The sequence below is a fragment of the Pseudomyrmex gracilis genome, unplaced genomic scaffold (assembly GCF_002006095.1).
Source record: "Pseudomyrmex gracilis isolate BER0280 unplaced genomic scaffold, ASM200609v1 scaffold_140, whole genome shotgun sequence".
Taxonomy (NCBI): domain Eukaryota; kingdom Metazoa; phylum Arthropoda; class Insecta; order Hymenoptera; family Formicidae; genus Pseudomyrmex; species Pseudomyrmex gracilis.
In genome coordinates this window covers 48,020-62,337 of record NW_018020724.1, presented here as the reverse complement: position 1 = coordinate 62,337, position 14,318 = coordinate 48,020, and the positions used below count along the sequence as shown (strand labels likewise).

Genomic DNA, 14,318 nt, shown 5'->3' with positions numbered 1-14,318 from the left:
AAAGTTCCAATTGATCACAAAAGTTGCATGAATAATATATTCAGAAATATAAAAGGGAATATAATCGAATCTTATATGAAATGAGAAAAAGAGAGATTTAATATTTTTTTTTTTTTGCCGTAGTATTTTACGTTTGTCACGGAAAATCTCGTACTCTCTTATATTTCAGGCCCGACTGTCTTTTCCGTTTCGACGAGCACGAGTTCCGTAAGAGAGATCAAGATTATAGCTTATCAGCTTAAGCAGGGGAATAGTCGATGCGGATAAGAAAACCGCATAAATCCATCGCGAGATTTCTCCGCGAATGAACGGGAAGTGATCATTTTTCTAACGAAATAGTATTTTCTCTTTCTCTCTCTCTCTCTCTCTGGCTGCGGATTCGCGCGCGCGCACGCTTGCTTCATCGGATAATCGGTCCTACCTTCACCCGATCGGCGTCCCGTCCGACCGACGACGTCTTTCTCTCCTTTTTTCCGTCGCGCGCGCGGTCCGAGCGTATACGCATTAAGCTCTTTCCTGTCGTCGGTGTTCGTCGCGACCATTAATCTCTAAATTCGCTCTCGGTACACGACGGACGTTAATCAGATATATACGTGGATAGGTCGAGCTACTCTCTCCTCATCCTGCTGACTACTTTTTAATTAAACACGAACAAAAAGCGGACGGAACAGGGAGAGATACTAGGTATTTACCTAGAGCGTCCATTTCCGGGAGCGGTACGTGCGTACGACTGTTGCGCCGCGTCGAGCTTAACAAGACTCAATTCGCGTGCTTTTATGTAGCCGTCGGCGTCATTGTCGTCGTCGTCGTCGTCGTCGTTGTCTATGACAAGCGATCGTTTTAACGTTGTTTAAAATTTTACGTCTCTCGATAAACAAAGTACATAATTTACAAAAATATATGACAGCAGTTTTCCAATAGTTTTTTTTTCGAAATTGACGCAAATATTTATAATATTGTGTCATGTTATAATTATATGTGGCAAATTATACACGTTTCCGATGAAGACCAGTAATGGGACGGAGAAGGAGGAAGTGCGTGGACCGAGGCACAAACGGTTCTCTCCGCACGGGGTTGATACATGTCCGCGGTGCACGACCCTAATTAATAGGGAGGCCACGCGATGCAACTGTTCCGACAACGTGAATTATGCACATATTATAAGGTCAGGAGGAAGGGGAAGAGAGATGAGCAAGAGCAAGCGGAATGTTATAGATTCACACGAAAAGAGACGACAGACGCGATGAAAATGAAGATGCTCAATCAGATAGATCGCAGGTCACGAATAATTAATTAAGCGTACGAAATATTTTGTATATACAGACGAACAATGTGAATGTTCGAAATAAAGTTTAAACTCGATAAATTAACGTTGTGTGTGTTTATTCTTCTAAAAAAAAACATAGAGAAATTTAGAACATCCTGTGCGCGTGAATTATTTTATTTTATTTTATTTTTTTTTCGAACGCGCGCGTCGAAAAAAATTCGATCCGTTCAAATCCGTCAAACTCCATAACTTTCCGAATCGCAGATCGTAATAATTCACACGCCGTGTGTTACATTCTTAAATCCACGATCTCACATCCCACAATGCGATCCAACTATATACACCTTCCTGTCGAATTAGTCGACGATTTATGGCGGATAGATTTATTAGGGGGTGTACCTCGTTACCCTCGGGCGTGGAGAAGGAGAAAGAGAGACGTAGAGAGAGAGAGAGAGAGAACTTCCGACAGAGCGTCGTCGTTGGTAGGTAGGTAGGTAGGTAGGTAGGTAGGTATGGAGCTGCTCTCTCGCTCGAATTCCAGAGGTCGGGATTACATTTCGATAATTTATACGCGCGCGGACCTTGGCTCGTTCTCGTGCCGTGCATCTAACGGATTTCCCTTCGGTTGTTTGGTATGTGTCGCGTGTGCGCTTTGAGCTACATACGTACGAACGTCGTACGCATGTCTGATCGATTGATCCTCGACGTAATAACGCCATAAAGCGCGCGGTGCGGTATATACTGGTTCTTCTGAACCGCGCACACATACCGGAGATGTGTATTACCTGTGCAAATGCAAGCACCCGCTCGTTTGTCCCGCGCGCGATCTCCCAACACGCCGCGATTTCTCTTGCGCAAGAATGAACGCTGCTGCGTCGTGAACGCGCGCCGCGATCCAAGTTAACTTCTCCTTAAACAGCTATACTAATTGACCAATAGAAAGTGGAGCTCCTAACGATGACCGAACGCTTTGACAATCGCGCGTCCCGTTTGAGAGATCCTTTCGGGGTCGTGATCGTTCACTGAGAGCGGAACTGTTCGATATCTGTTTGATATGATCGGTTTTCATCGGCGAGAAGTTATTGCGTTCGATCTTTACCGTCGATCTGAAGAATATCAGGAAATTTACTCTCTTGGTATTTTTTTTTTTTTTTTTGAAGAATTATTGTTTCAATTATTATTAAAATTTGTTTCTATTCTCTGATTGCTCTATTAGAGATTATAATAGCGCAGATAGCGACATTTAACGAGTCGCTATTTTGACCGAACAGTAGGTAGCTGTAATATCGAGGGCGACGAAATTGAACATAAAAAACAGCGCGTCGCGTTTCATGGCTTATATAAAGCAAAGGTCTTAAAAGATACAGATGTGCGCGCGCGAAGTGCTCGTCCGCATTTGTATATCATCATATCGATAAAAAAAATACATATATATATATATAAGCGAAATAAATGTATGTATATTACAAAATTCATTGTGCTGTTGTGTATAATTAGACTCTCGCAGACTGTATCGTGGCAATTACGTTAATTTCTCGGAGAGGCTAATATTTTGCGCACGAGTGCCCCGGCCAACAAACAGCCCGACAGAAGCATAATCTCCGATCGAAGGTACGGCCGCGTGGCGGCGGCGTGGGTGGAAAGGTGCTCGAAGGGTGCCTTTCTCTCTCTTTCTCTCTCTCTCTCTCTCTCTCTCTTTCTCTTTATTATTCGTATAGGTCATTCGCTTCGCGTGACCATCCCCGGTGATCCTGCATCGCGCGTCCATCCATTTCTCACACGGCCGATGGATTTTCGCCTGTCCGGCTAATTGCCGGAAAAGAGACGCGTCGAGTATGGATTCCACGGACTATCGATACAGATACGCGCGTGTACGCGCGTGTACATGTATATATGTATATATAGGCGGTTGCTGTTTAATATTTGACGCCGGCCCCGATGGAAACGGCAATTATCGAGATAAGCGCGTGCTCGCACGATATTCCCCGGCGTCATAAAGGGTCTCCTCTCCTTTTTTTCATCCGGCCTCCCGGGAGAGCGGCGGTTAGCGCGAAGCATTGAAATTCCGAACTTATCACCCGCTATCGTCGCTCATTTCCACCGTTGTTCACAAACTCGCCGGCGGCCCTTTATTAGCCGCGCGTCCGCGCGCGCTCACCTTCCGAGAAAGAAAAATGTCTCGATCGCGAATCGGGTTTCTTCGATCATTTCTTTTTCTTTTGTGCGATTTCGGACGTTAAATCGCAACCTCGCGGTTATCGAATCGACGGATCAATCGCGACGCGAGAGATTTTTAAGAAAACGGCCACGAAGAATGTAATAACTGAGAGAAAAACATTACCTGATCCTTCTCGACGAAGCCCATGAACGACGTCCTTTCAATCTCGATCGGCTGACCGTGTCGATCGTAAAGGGCGATTACGAAATGGAAAAAATTGCTCTTCCTCAAATTGCTCGGCGGTTGTTTCTCGAAATGCGCACGACCCACGCCAACCCTGCAATCAATCAGACAAATAACGTTTTATTAGAATAGTTTGTCTTGTAATGTAGTTCGTTTTTTTTTTTTTTTTTTTTTACAATATTAAAGTCATAAAAAAAAAATATCACAAGACAATTGTGTCAATTTACGTGTACGGCGATCCGCAGTTGTTTTTTTTTACATTTCTCTTGTAAGAGAAATTATTACTGTAAAATATTTAATGTTAATTACATAACAAAACAAACATGTTTGTTTGATCTCTAAACGTATATGCGTGAAAAATAAACAAATAGCGAGTGCGAACGATCTTTGAATTTCGGTATTACTGTTGAAGCCAAACGGAACGTTAAATGATATTCTCTATTGCGGAGTCAAAGAGGTGTATCAATCTCGTCCTTGAGTGCAATAAGAATGCCGAAACCGGCCGAGAGGAAAGACAAACGAGGTCGAGCCGTGGGGAAGCGCGCAGGTGGCCTCAACGCCTTAAAATCCCATTAAGGTCTCATGTGCCGAGATTAGGCCGCCGGACTCCAATGCCATCTTTGAGTAATGGCACAGAAAGTCCCCTTTTCAAGTACGTTGCTTCGCATACTCTCTACGCGAATGTGGATATCGGATTGATCTCGTAAAACTCTAGACGTTTTTATCACGATTTTATCGTTTTACTTTTTCACATTGCCGATGTGTGCTCATAGTTGCGTGTAATGAAATATTTATTACATACATCGTTTTCTTTGTTTCGTTATCGTATAGGTCTCTCTTTCGTAACGTAATAAAATAAAAAATTTACCGAACTTCTTCCAAATCCCAAAGACAAATCCCGGTATCAATCTGCGGTAAATATATAATTGCATTAAAGGATTTTTAATTTTTTTCATATCAAAATGTGTATTGCTCTCGGCGGCGGATTAAAAATCACCGCCGAGAAATCGCATTATCGGCTCTGGCCTGTGCGATCGTGCCGTCGCGAAACGATAAAACTATCGCACGACTGTACAGAGCCGCGCGCACGGCCATCAGGGCGGACCCTCCGAGCGGAAAACTGAATCGACTGGACCGAAAATGAATAGCGGCAGTTTTGCAGCACATTTGCGAAATAAATGATGGTATCGGCGGTGCGTTTGTCACGCCAGGTGGTGGGATGCCGAGCCGCCGGCAGGTAGAATGAGAGTGAGAGAGTGACAGAAAGAGAGAACGCGCGAGAGAACGGAAAGGGATCGGTTGTGCAAGGGGGTTGCAACGCGGGTTTTCGGGAACAAACGGGCAGGAGGGGGAGAGGACGACCATCGAGAGGATCGCGGTGGAGGATCGAGGGGGAAGATGCGTTTGGAGAGGAAGGGGAGTGATGTACTGCCCGTGTCGATAATTATCGGTGGCTGATTAACCGGCCGCCGGTTCGCGCCCCATAACTCTCGACGTCCGATTATTTTGCCCCGTTTGCCATGCACCAATTCCTATATAACGTGTAGGCACGTCCTGCCGCGCGCGCACCATTATATTATCACTCGCACCGCTGCTCTACCACGCCTTTTTGGGACGACTATCGAGGATTGCGGAAAACCGCGCGTATATACGCGCGTTTTAGTTCGTATAGCGCATAATACGACAACAACGATGCGATTATCTCAGTGCGGAAATTTGCGTGTGAAGAGTAATTTATATATATATATGTGTATATTTATTATAATTAAAAATATAAATTACACACGCGTATAATATTTTTCTATTGTGTAGCAGGAAAAAAGAATGCAACGTGTTTGTTGCGTCTACAAATTAGAAATTTTGCTATTTTTATCTTACGCGCGTTTTTATATTAATATTTGTTTTTGCAAACGACTTTGCAATTTATGCATCTCATCATGTTTAGTGTTGTTCACACAGCCACCCAAAACGTTTATATATTACATCGCCAAATATATATGCGGATAACGTACGCTTTATGCGTTTATACAAGCGCGTGTTGCTCGTCCTACCGACCAACGCCGAGGTGATAATTACGGGCTCCATTCGCGTTTACTGTATTCATACGTGCAATTTGCCACGCGTGCGCTTTCGGGCTCGCAGATAACGCCGCTCGTTCCGGCACCTGTGAATCGTTCGACCCTCCGCTATTCCGCGCCGCCTGATTATTCTTTCGCGTCGACCAAAGTGTCCGTGCAATTCGATTTGGGGGAAAGGGAATGTTCCGATCGACCGGTGGCGATAGCGCGCGTCCGAATCCACAAGTAAGAACGTGGAATAATTTTTTTATGGAATAATTTGTGCTCCCCCCCTCCCACCGATTCCCTTACTTAGCGACGTGCTTTCGATCGTGAAAAAAAAATCGTCGCGATAAGTATTCGCGCGTCGCAATTGCGCGCGAATAGATCAGAAAATAAAACACGAAAGCGACAAAATATACTTGCGCGGTTTACGAACCGCGATTCAAGTTACGAGGAGAAATTTTGCGCTTTATATATCGCGTTAAGAATATTACGACGGGCTCTTTCATTTCCGTGAAACCCGCGAGATCGTCCGCGCGCATAATGTAACGACGTAATCGACGATTTAAACGCGACGATGACGAAACGCAATCTCCGACGTATTCGGAGAAACGAATTGTCGCGAGATTGTCGCGCGATCGATGCTGCTCTTATATTATATACTTATATACACGAGATACGACCTATGCTATTTGCATCGCTGTGCATTATGAAACGAAATATGCGGATAATACGGAAACCCACCGATATGGTTACGAATTCGCGGATAAAGCAATCGTAGAGAATTACAATAAATCCGTGGGTAATACGCACCGTCCGGGCGTTAGTTATTGCGAGTTACCCGAAGCGCGCTCTCTGTTTACGCTCGCGCGCCCAACGCGCGATTCATAATGTGTACGGAGATAATGAGCAATTTGTAATATATCCGAATGTAATTTGCAACCGGCGCGCGTTACGGCGAACATTGTTCAATTTGGCCTCCGTGTGTTTCATCGCGCACAGCTACACCACCCGCATAAAAATCTATTAGTTATTAACAGACTGTAAAGTGTGCGTGTGTACATTTCACAAATATTCCACACGGGAAGCCGCGCGGTAATAAATAATTTTCATGTATATTTCAATTAAGTTAAAACACAATCATATATTATATCCCACATTAAATCGTGTTCGCATATAGCTGGCGCGCGCGAAACATTAGGAAATATTTAATATCTGGATTTGCGTGTGTAATTATCATTAGAATTGTAAATTTTTTAATTGATAACTTTTTGTGAAAAGAGAAACACTGTGAATATTTATTACAAAACAAACGCTTGTACAAGAATTGTGTGAGCGATGTACGCGAGTCGAGTTTGTCGCCGAACAACCGCCCGTTTCGAAGATTGATTGCAATTTTTCTCTCGCGCGTTCTTTTTTATTTCTGATATATCTACATATACGCGTATGGAGAAATCATCGGGTTTTCCGCGCCGCGCGACACCATCCTTTCCTCCCCCTTCCGTCAAGCGCGGAGGTTTACTGCTTCATTAGGTGGATAACTTTTTTAAGGGTTTTTAAAAAGCGTGGGAGTTTATGCGGCTGTTTCGCGCGAGTTTTAAAACAGTTTCGCAACCCCTCCCTCTCCCTTCTGGTTCTCTGGTGTAACGCAGTAGTGTGCTGCTACAACCGTTCTTCGTATAGCAGGAAACGAAACTTTCCAGGTTGAGTTCTCGCGAAGGCGAAAGTTGACGCTTAACATTTTGCGACTCAAACTCCCGCCGGCAATTATCTAGACTGCCGCAACATTGATTCAATTAACTTCGACGAAAAAAAACCTCGTACTCGGGAATCTTATACAAATGTCTCTGCTGTGATATTTTGCAACCAAATAATTTACAATACTTTTTTAAATATTAATATATTCTACAATAAAAAAACAAAGTTTTCAAGTTTTTAACCACTTTATGGTATCTAACTTGTAAGTAATCTATTTTACGTTCTAGAAATTTCGAAATAATTAATAAGATATTTGTATTTTTTATTTTGTTACATACAAGAGTTTTGCGAATACGAAAATAAATTGTCTTCTTTCGCAGAAAGAAGTCAATTTCGATAACCGGGAAGAGGAAAGATCAGTTAAAGAGAGAAAAGAAAGTTCGAGAAAGTCCGGGCGGAGAGCAATGAGCAAAAGGCGCTAAAATTCTCAATTACATTAACTCGATTCCGGTCGGTCTCCGTGTCACGGTGCTTGGAAGAAGGGATTAGTTAAGAGAACCGCTATTGGATTAGCGAATCCGTCGGCTCGCCCCGATTTACCTTTTCGAGTCGTAGGGTATCTGTACCTTCGTCGTTTGCACGTCGTACAAATCCCTTAAGCGAGGCTGCAATAAAGCACCGGTTTATCGTTCGCCAAACGCAGGTACGTGTGCACCACGATTTGAAACGGATGCTCGTGAAGATAAAGCGGATATTTGTTTTCGTGCCACGAATGTTAGCGGTCGACGACGTAAGTTATAGACTCGTTGTTGTGTATAACGTCAGTATTGTCATCTGCGAAATGTGACGATATCTTTAACAAGGAAGAAAAATGTGTGAAGCGATGAGTTAATCTACCGCGTAGTCTCGCGATGTCAGACGAAAAAATAAATGATTCCACTGACTTTTCACGAAGCAAGAGAGCGCGCGTGGAGAAACTGTTCAGTTTCTCCTTGACATAGACGTATATTTATGTAAACGTATATTTATTTTTGTAAAATAAATTCCAATGTTTTGCGTAAACACAAAATTTAATTTCTGTGTACCTAAAGCATTTCAAATTATCTCAATTTCAGTGAAACAAGTAATAAACGACGCGCAAGGGTACAGCTCGACGTGCGATCCGACGGCAAACGTTACCGCAGCGGCGCAAATAGTCAAATTGCTGTTTCGTATAATAAAATTATTATTTTTTTTCTGGCTGCGGAATTATTTTTTGCAATGATTATTTTAATAGAACTATACAGATAACAGAAAATTTTGGTCGATAACACGGCAAATTTCTTCGCCGTCGGTGACAGAAATAGAATTGCGTCAAAAGTTTCTTTTCTTCTTTTCTTTTTTCTCAACAATTCTTGACAAATCAGACGAATGCGTAACTTTTTAAAAAGAAAATATCTCTATTCTTAACCAATACGTTATAACACGCAAAAGTTCCGATATAACATAAATATAACTGAATTTCTGGGAGTAAAAATGACCGTCATGCCAATAATAGACTTGAAGGAGAGAAATATTATCAAAAACAATATTAACTTTTAGACACGTTTACGTTAAGTTTTTCTCTGTTTTCTCGTGTTTTTGTCATAGTTGTATATCGCGATTTCTATCTGTCACCGTAAGAAATGCACTTTAATGGTGATTGACTCACGTTCCGTTGTCGGCGAGCGCGGGCTGCGGCCAAGCACGTGGTGGTACAGGTTCTTCCTTCAGTATCTGCCTCATATCTTGAGGCGCGAAAACCAACGGTGCCCGCGGATGATGATGGGGCGGCGGGGGTGGCGGTGCCACACTCGCGCCGTACAGCTTACGTCCCCAGTGGCCCTCGAGCTCTACGGGACTTCCGCCCCCCGTAGTGGCCCCGGTACCACCCCCGGCGCCGAGTCCGAGCCATGCCGACCCCCCAGCACCCACGATCGTGGAGCTGGGCAGGAGACTGCTCCACTCGTCGGACCGCGTGGTGAGGCCGTAAGGATTATCTTGGGGCAACAGGCTTCCTCCTTCGCGGTGCCACTCTTTGCAAGAACCTTCGTCACCCCCTCGATTACCCCTTCGCGCCTCCGCGAGAGACTCCACCGGTTGTCCCTCCGTCAGAGCGGGTGTGCCCGGTGCCACGTTTCTTTAAGACCGTGCATGAATCGTCGATCACTGGAACGTCAACGAGATAGCTCGTAGCCCGTAGTAGCGGTGCATGAGTGTCCGCTCATCACTGACAGTGTCACACGTCGTTCCGTAGTAGCACCGTCAAGCCGGGCGCACCGACCGCGTGCCGGTGCACATGCGTCCGAACGCGATGCGTGCCACGAGTTCGCGATACGAGCGCGCACTAAGGACCGCGCGCGCTGGCGTCTCACGATGCACTGTTCTCACTGGGTTACTGTTCTCACTTGCTCGTGCAGGATCCTCTGTCCTTCGTCCCTTCGCCAAAGATACGTCGGTTTTTATCACTGGTTGTATCACTGCCTATACGACGTATCGCATGTTCGTGGATTTTGTGGCAAAAGTCCCATTGACTGCTTCCTGAATGTTCCCCCAAAGGTGTTCTTATGACAGCTCCTTCGAGAACGGTTCGCGGTTCTTATACCCGGTGGAGGTGTATAAGACACGAGTGCGTGCACAGAAGTGATAATCTGAGCACTTTCCGCCGGCACTCTGATGCGTGTTATCGTCGCCGCCAAAACGTCGCAAGCGTGTCTCGTGACCAGCGGAGAGGTCCTTCGAGGAGGTCCCCAGTTGCACGTTGCTTCCCGTTACGGCGCCGCTTGTCGAATGTGTCAGGGCCGGCACTAGCGGTGCGCCAGCAGGTCCCAGTGGGGTCGGACTATCGCGGTGGGCGTGGTCACGAGTGGCACAGCGCACCGACCAGCCCGTTCAAATAGACCCGCCCATTTCGTAGCGTACACCAATCCGATTCGAGCCGTTCAACCAATGGATGAAGCCGCTTGGGTCTGTATTGACGCCCACTTCAAATACCAAAGACTGTGGCGCCACAACGGCAATGTTGTGAGACTAATCATTCCGGCGCGAGCCGTACACGCTGAGGGTTGATTCTGTGATGCTCCGGTTCTTTGAATAAAAGCTTTAGAAGTAAATACACAAAAATCATTGAGAAATTGTAATTTTTGTTGGTTAAATAAATTGTTTTTAATTTTATATAATTTTATGCACAATATAAAATTTTTTTCTGTTCTCAAAACTAATTTAAATCATTTTTACACTCGACCTAAAGGATAGTATAAGTATTAGTTTGAGAAAGACGTGAGAGAGAAGAATTAAAAAAAGTCGATGCAAACGCTAAAATGACTTAAATAAAATTACATAAAATTTTCGCCGGTTTTATCGTAGATTATTGTATACTAATTATTATATTATTAATTGTAAGAAACAGATAAATTTTGTTTAACCCTCGGGGAACACACCTATTTTTTCAATCAAGAAGAACAATTTGGGTCAATTTGACCCTGTCTACTTTTTGAGATGCTACCATTTAAAATGCACTTATCCGATTGGCTTGAAAAAATGTTCGGATATATTTTGAACAGTTTGGAATATGCCTATATAGTTTTAAAGTGTCGTTAACATTATTAACATTGTAAAAAATATGTTACAAAAAAGCAAAATTGAAGCAAAATAATTTGATCAAAGTCGACGAACAGGGTCAAATTGACCCAGTATGTTCTCCGAGGGTTAATTGTAATCTTTGAAAACATCTATTTTTATGCTAACTTAGTCTAAAGAAAATTAAATCGTCAATACGCATTTGGAATATTTGTTTTTTTTTTTAACTATAAAAAAGCTTCAGAGATTTATTACAAGTTTTACTTGAAACTTGGATTTTATATTTAAAAAAATTTTAACTCATTGTAAAATTACAAAACACATTTTATGTAAATGATAAGAACATTCGAGCGTTACTAGGTAATCGAGGATATAAATCTTGGGTCGAGTGGCAGTTGAGACGAAAAAGTAATTATAGAATTTGTTTGAATAAATTTATGCGATGGAGGCAATCGCGAAGTTAGGAGGGAAAGAAGAAAGAAGAAACCCGCAGTGTTTCGCAATCTTCTTACGAGTCTAAAGTCTGAGGAAAATCTATTTCTTTTTGAGATTCTGTTCGAGCAATTTACGTCGGAGAATCACTGCTTCGAGGGTACGGGGCCTATCAAGTGGAGATAATGTGTTCTGTGCCGGGTAATTTGGCTCTCCTTCCCTTCTTTCCACTTCAACCGTCTTGAATCTACTTCTTTAACTATCTTACATTTGGCAAACATGTTTGAGTATATTGTTGTAGTTATTGTCCGTTATATTATCGCCTAAATTTAATCATATGCAATGTAAATTAATTGCCGAATCAAGTTTTAACAGTGAGTAATCGCCGAAGCTGCTTCAGCGCGCGCACCGCTCGTGCACGAAGTGTCAAGAGACGTCGATTAATGTTTATCACATGACAAGATAATGAAGCTTAATGAGGGTCTGCAGGCGTCATTACGAAACACTCGACATGCGCGCGTGCCAAACCGGTTTCAATCTCCTTTTTTCTAAAGCTCGTCTCTCTTTCAGCGCTGTGATTCATGAGATCTCTCTCAGCTGCCCAACGGCCTGTAACATTGCCACCTTATGGCAGCGACTCCGGAGTGTGAGAAGCTATTTAGAAATGGAGGTGCTACTTTTTTCTCCGTTATGCCTCGCTCCTTAAAAAAGATCGTTTCGGCTTGCAAAGACAAAACATTTTGAGGAAGACATGTTTTATAAAATTGAATTGTGAAACAAAACACTTTTTTTTGTGAGACGGGAAAATATATTTGTGTCTCTTATAGAAACATTTTCTTTTTATCTTCCTTGACGAGGTTTAGTTTAGAAAATGTGATAGATGTATATACACACACAACACGCATATAGAACAGCAAAGTCTTTTAGTAGATGCAGATACTTAAATATTCTGGTAATCCAATCCAGCAAGCGGTGTCGACGCACGTAAATGTCCCGATGATGTCAAATGAACATCACCGCACCGACCAAATCCAATTACCTATTAGAAGGGTCGCGCAACTTAGTATTGCTAGCATTTATGTAGGTATATCTCTGTATTAGTTAGTTTATTTTCTAAGCCTATTATTCGGCTATGATAATATTCCGATTCTGTTTGTTCCGTGCATATGTCGGATTAAGAGGGTGCACATACAGATAAAACTGTCAACCGGATTTTCGATTTTTCCTTGTCTCTCTCTCCTTCCCTCCGAGCTTGATAACTTCATTTATTAATTACTCGATTATTTATGTATTACAAAATATCACTCTTCTATAATATTAACGTACTACCGTAACTGTATGTAATTAATTTTCAAAAATAATTTTTTAAGAGTGTCGATTAATTTTCTGTCACCTCAAACGCGCGAGAAATAAAGAAACGACAACAATAAGACTAACTTGCGCGCGCGCGACGTGATGGGTCGATGATTCTGCAAATTCTAAAATGGACGGGCGTGTTGCCGTAGCGAACCGCACTTGCCCCACTGTAATAGTATCCGTAGGTGCACCCTACACACAGTCAGCGAGGCATCAAGGTACCACTAGTAAGCACTCTCTCTCTGGTACATCACGGGATGGCAGGAAGGGTCCTGCCGAAGAGAGACCTCGACATATGTGACGTTCATGTGGGGTGGCATCCCTCAGGCTCGCGAATTCGGAACATGTGCGCGGGATAGAAGTGTCTAGAATTCTATGATAAAGTTTGTTTGCACTTGCACTTGCGACTCGTGAAGTGGTCTTCTGATTATTTTCGTTCATATTAAATCGAGACGTCCCACCTGCCAGCCATTCTGATTTTATCTCGCAGAAAAACGAGAGATCGTACATAGGTTGACAAACATCGAGAGCTCTTCTGCCGCACACACATGCGGTTTTATTCTTTCTCTTCGTATTTAGATGAACGTATTTCTTGCTTCTAACGTAACTATTTGTACATTTTGTTTATTCACATTTTCTGTAACGCACAATTGAATAAAATTATTATTTTCCTTTGTTGCGTGGTTTCAAAAAATTTTCAAATTTCAAACGCGCCAATTAGCGGTCTCGGAATAAATCGAAATATCAGAGACGTCGTCTCCCGGGGGATCTCGTGTTCCATAAAAATGCAGCGTCTAAAAACCACACAGAGAGTGCTTTCGTATTGTGTTTGTCCGTGTTCTCTTGAGTTCAGCATTTGGTATGACAATGCTGCTGATCAGCGCATCGATGCGTGATTATAATGATAATGCCGCCTCCTGTTTCGCAGGGGGGTGAGCGCGGGTGTGCACCCCGTAGCCCCTGAGGGGCGCTCGAGTTTTTCGAGTAAAGTTTTTCCTACGCAGATGCGCCACCGGACGGGACTATTTATTAGCACGGTCGTCCTGTTCAAAAGGGCCGGACAACAGGTTGCCGCGTCAACGTCATTAGCCGTTGCGTTTTTGTTCCCGGCCCATTGGGGGTTTACCTCTATGCCGATAAGAGCCACGTACGTTGGTCGTTAATCCTTTTCTCGACGAGATAAGCTGTAAGGCGTGATTTCGAGCGGAAAACGACGCCCTCATCGCACACCGTCGTTCGCGCCCGCAAAACGGATTTTCAAACTGCAAGGATCTTATTACACTTTCATCTCGCGTATCGAGAAAATTGCTTGTATCGCACTTAAAGCAAGATTAATGAAAACTAAAATTGCCCGTACTAGAGAAATTTTTTATATCTTACGAAGTTTGTGTATATATGCCGAACCCGAAACACGGAAAGATCACTTCATGATTTATTCCGTATTCGACTCGCATGGTCATGGCAGCCGTAACCACTAAACTCCGTCTACCCCGAATCGAGGACGCGT

The 14,318-nt window shown here is 43.3% G+C and overlaps 1 protein-coding gene across 3 annotated transcripts in view; it reads right to left on the bottom strand.

The window, feature by feature from the left end:
* LOC109857029 (transcription factor collier) overlaps nucleotides 1-9,190 on the bottom strand; it is a 70,486-nt gene extending 61,296 nt beyond the window's left edge. For 2 of the 3 annotated variants that reach the window (XR_002250448.1, XM_020432886.1), the window contains exon 1: nucleotides 3,609-3,711. Coding sequence is in view for 2 of the 3 variants with exons in the window: in XM_020432886.1 (XP_020288475.1) it covers nucleotides 3,609-3,632 (24 nt within the window). In the remaining variant the exon portion in view is untranslated. Of the gene's footprint in view, nucleotides 1-3,608; nucleotides 3,763-9,116 lie in introns of those variants that run through there. The other variant, XM_020432885.1, reaches the window with a different exon arrangement.
* Nucleotides 9,191-14,318: the final 5,128 nt, after the last annotated feature.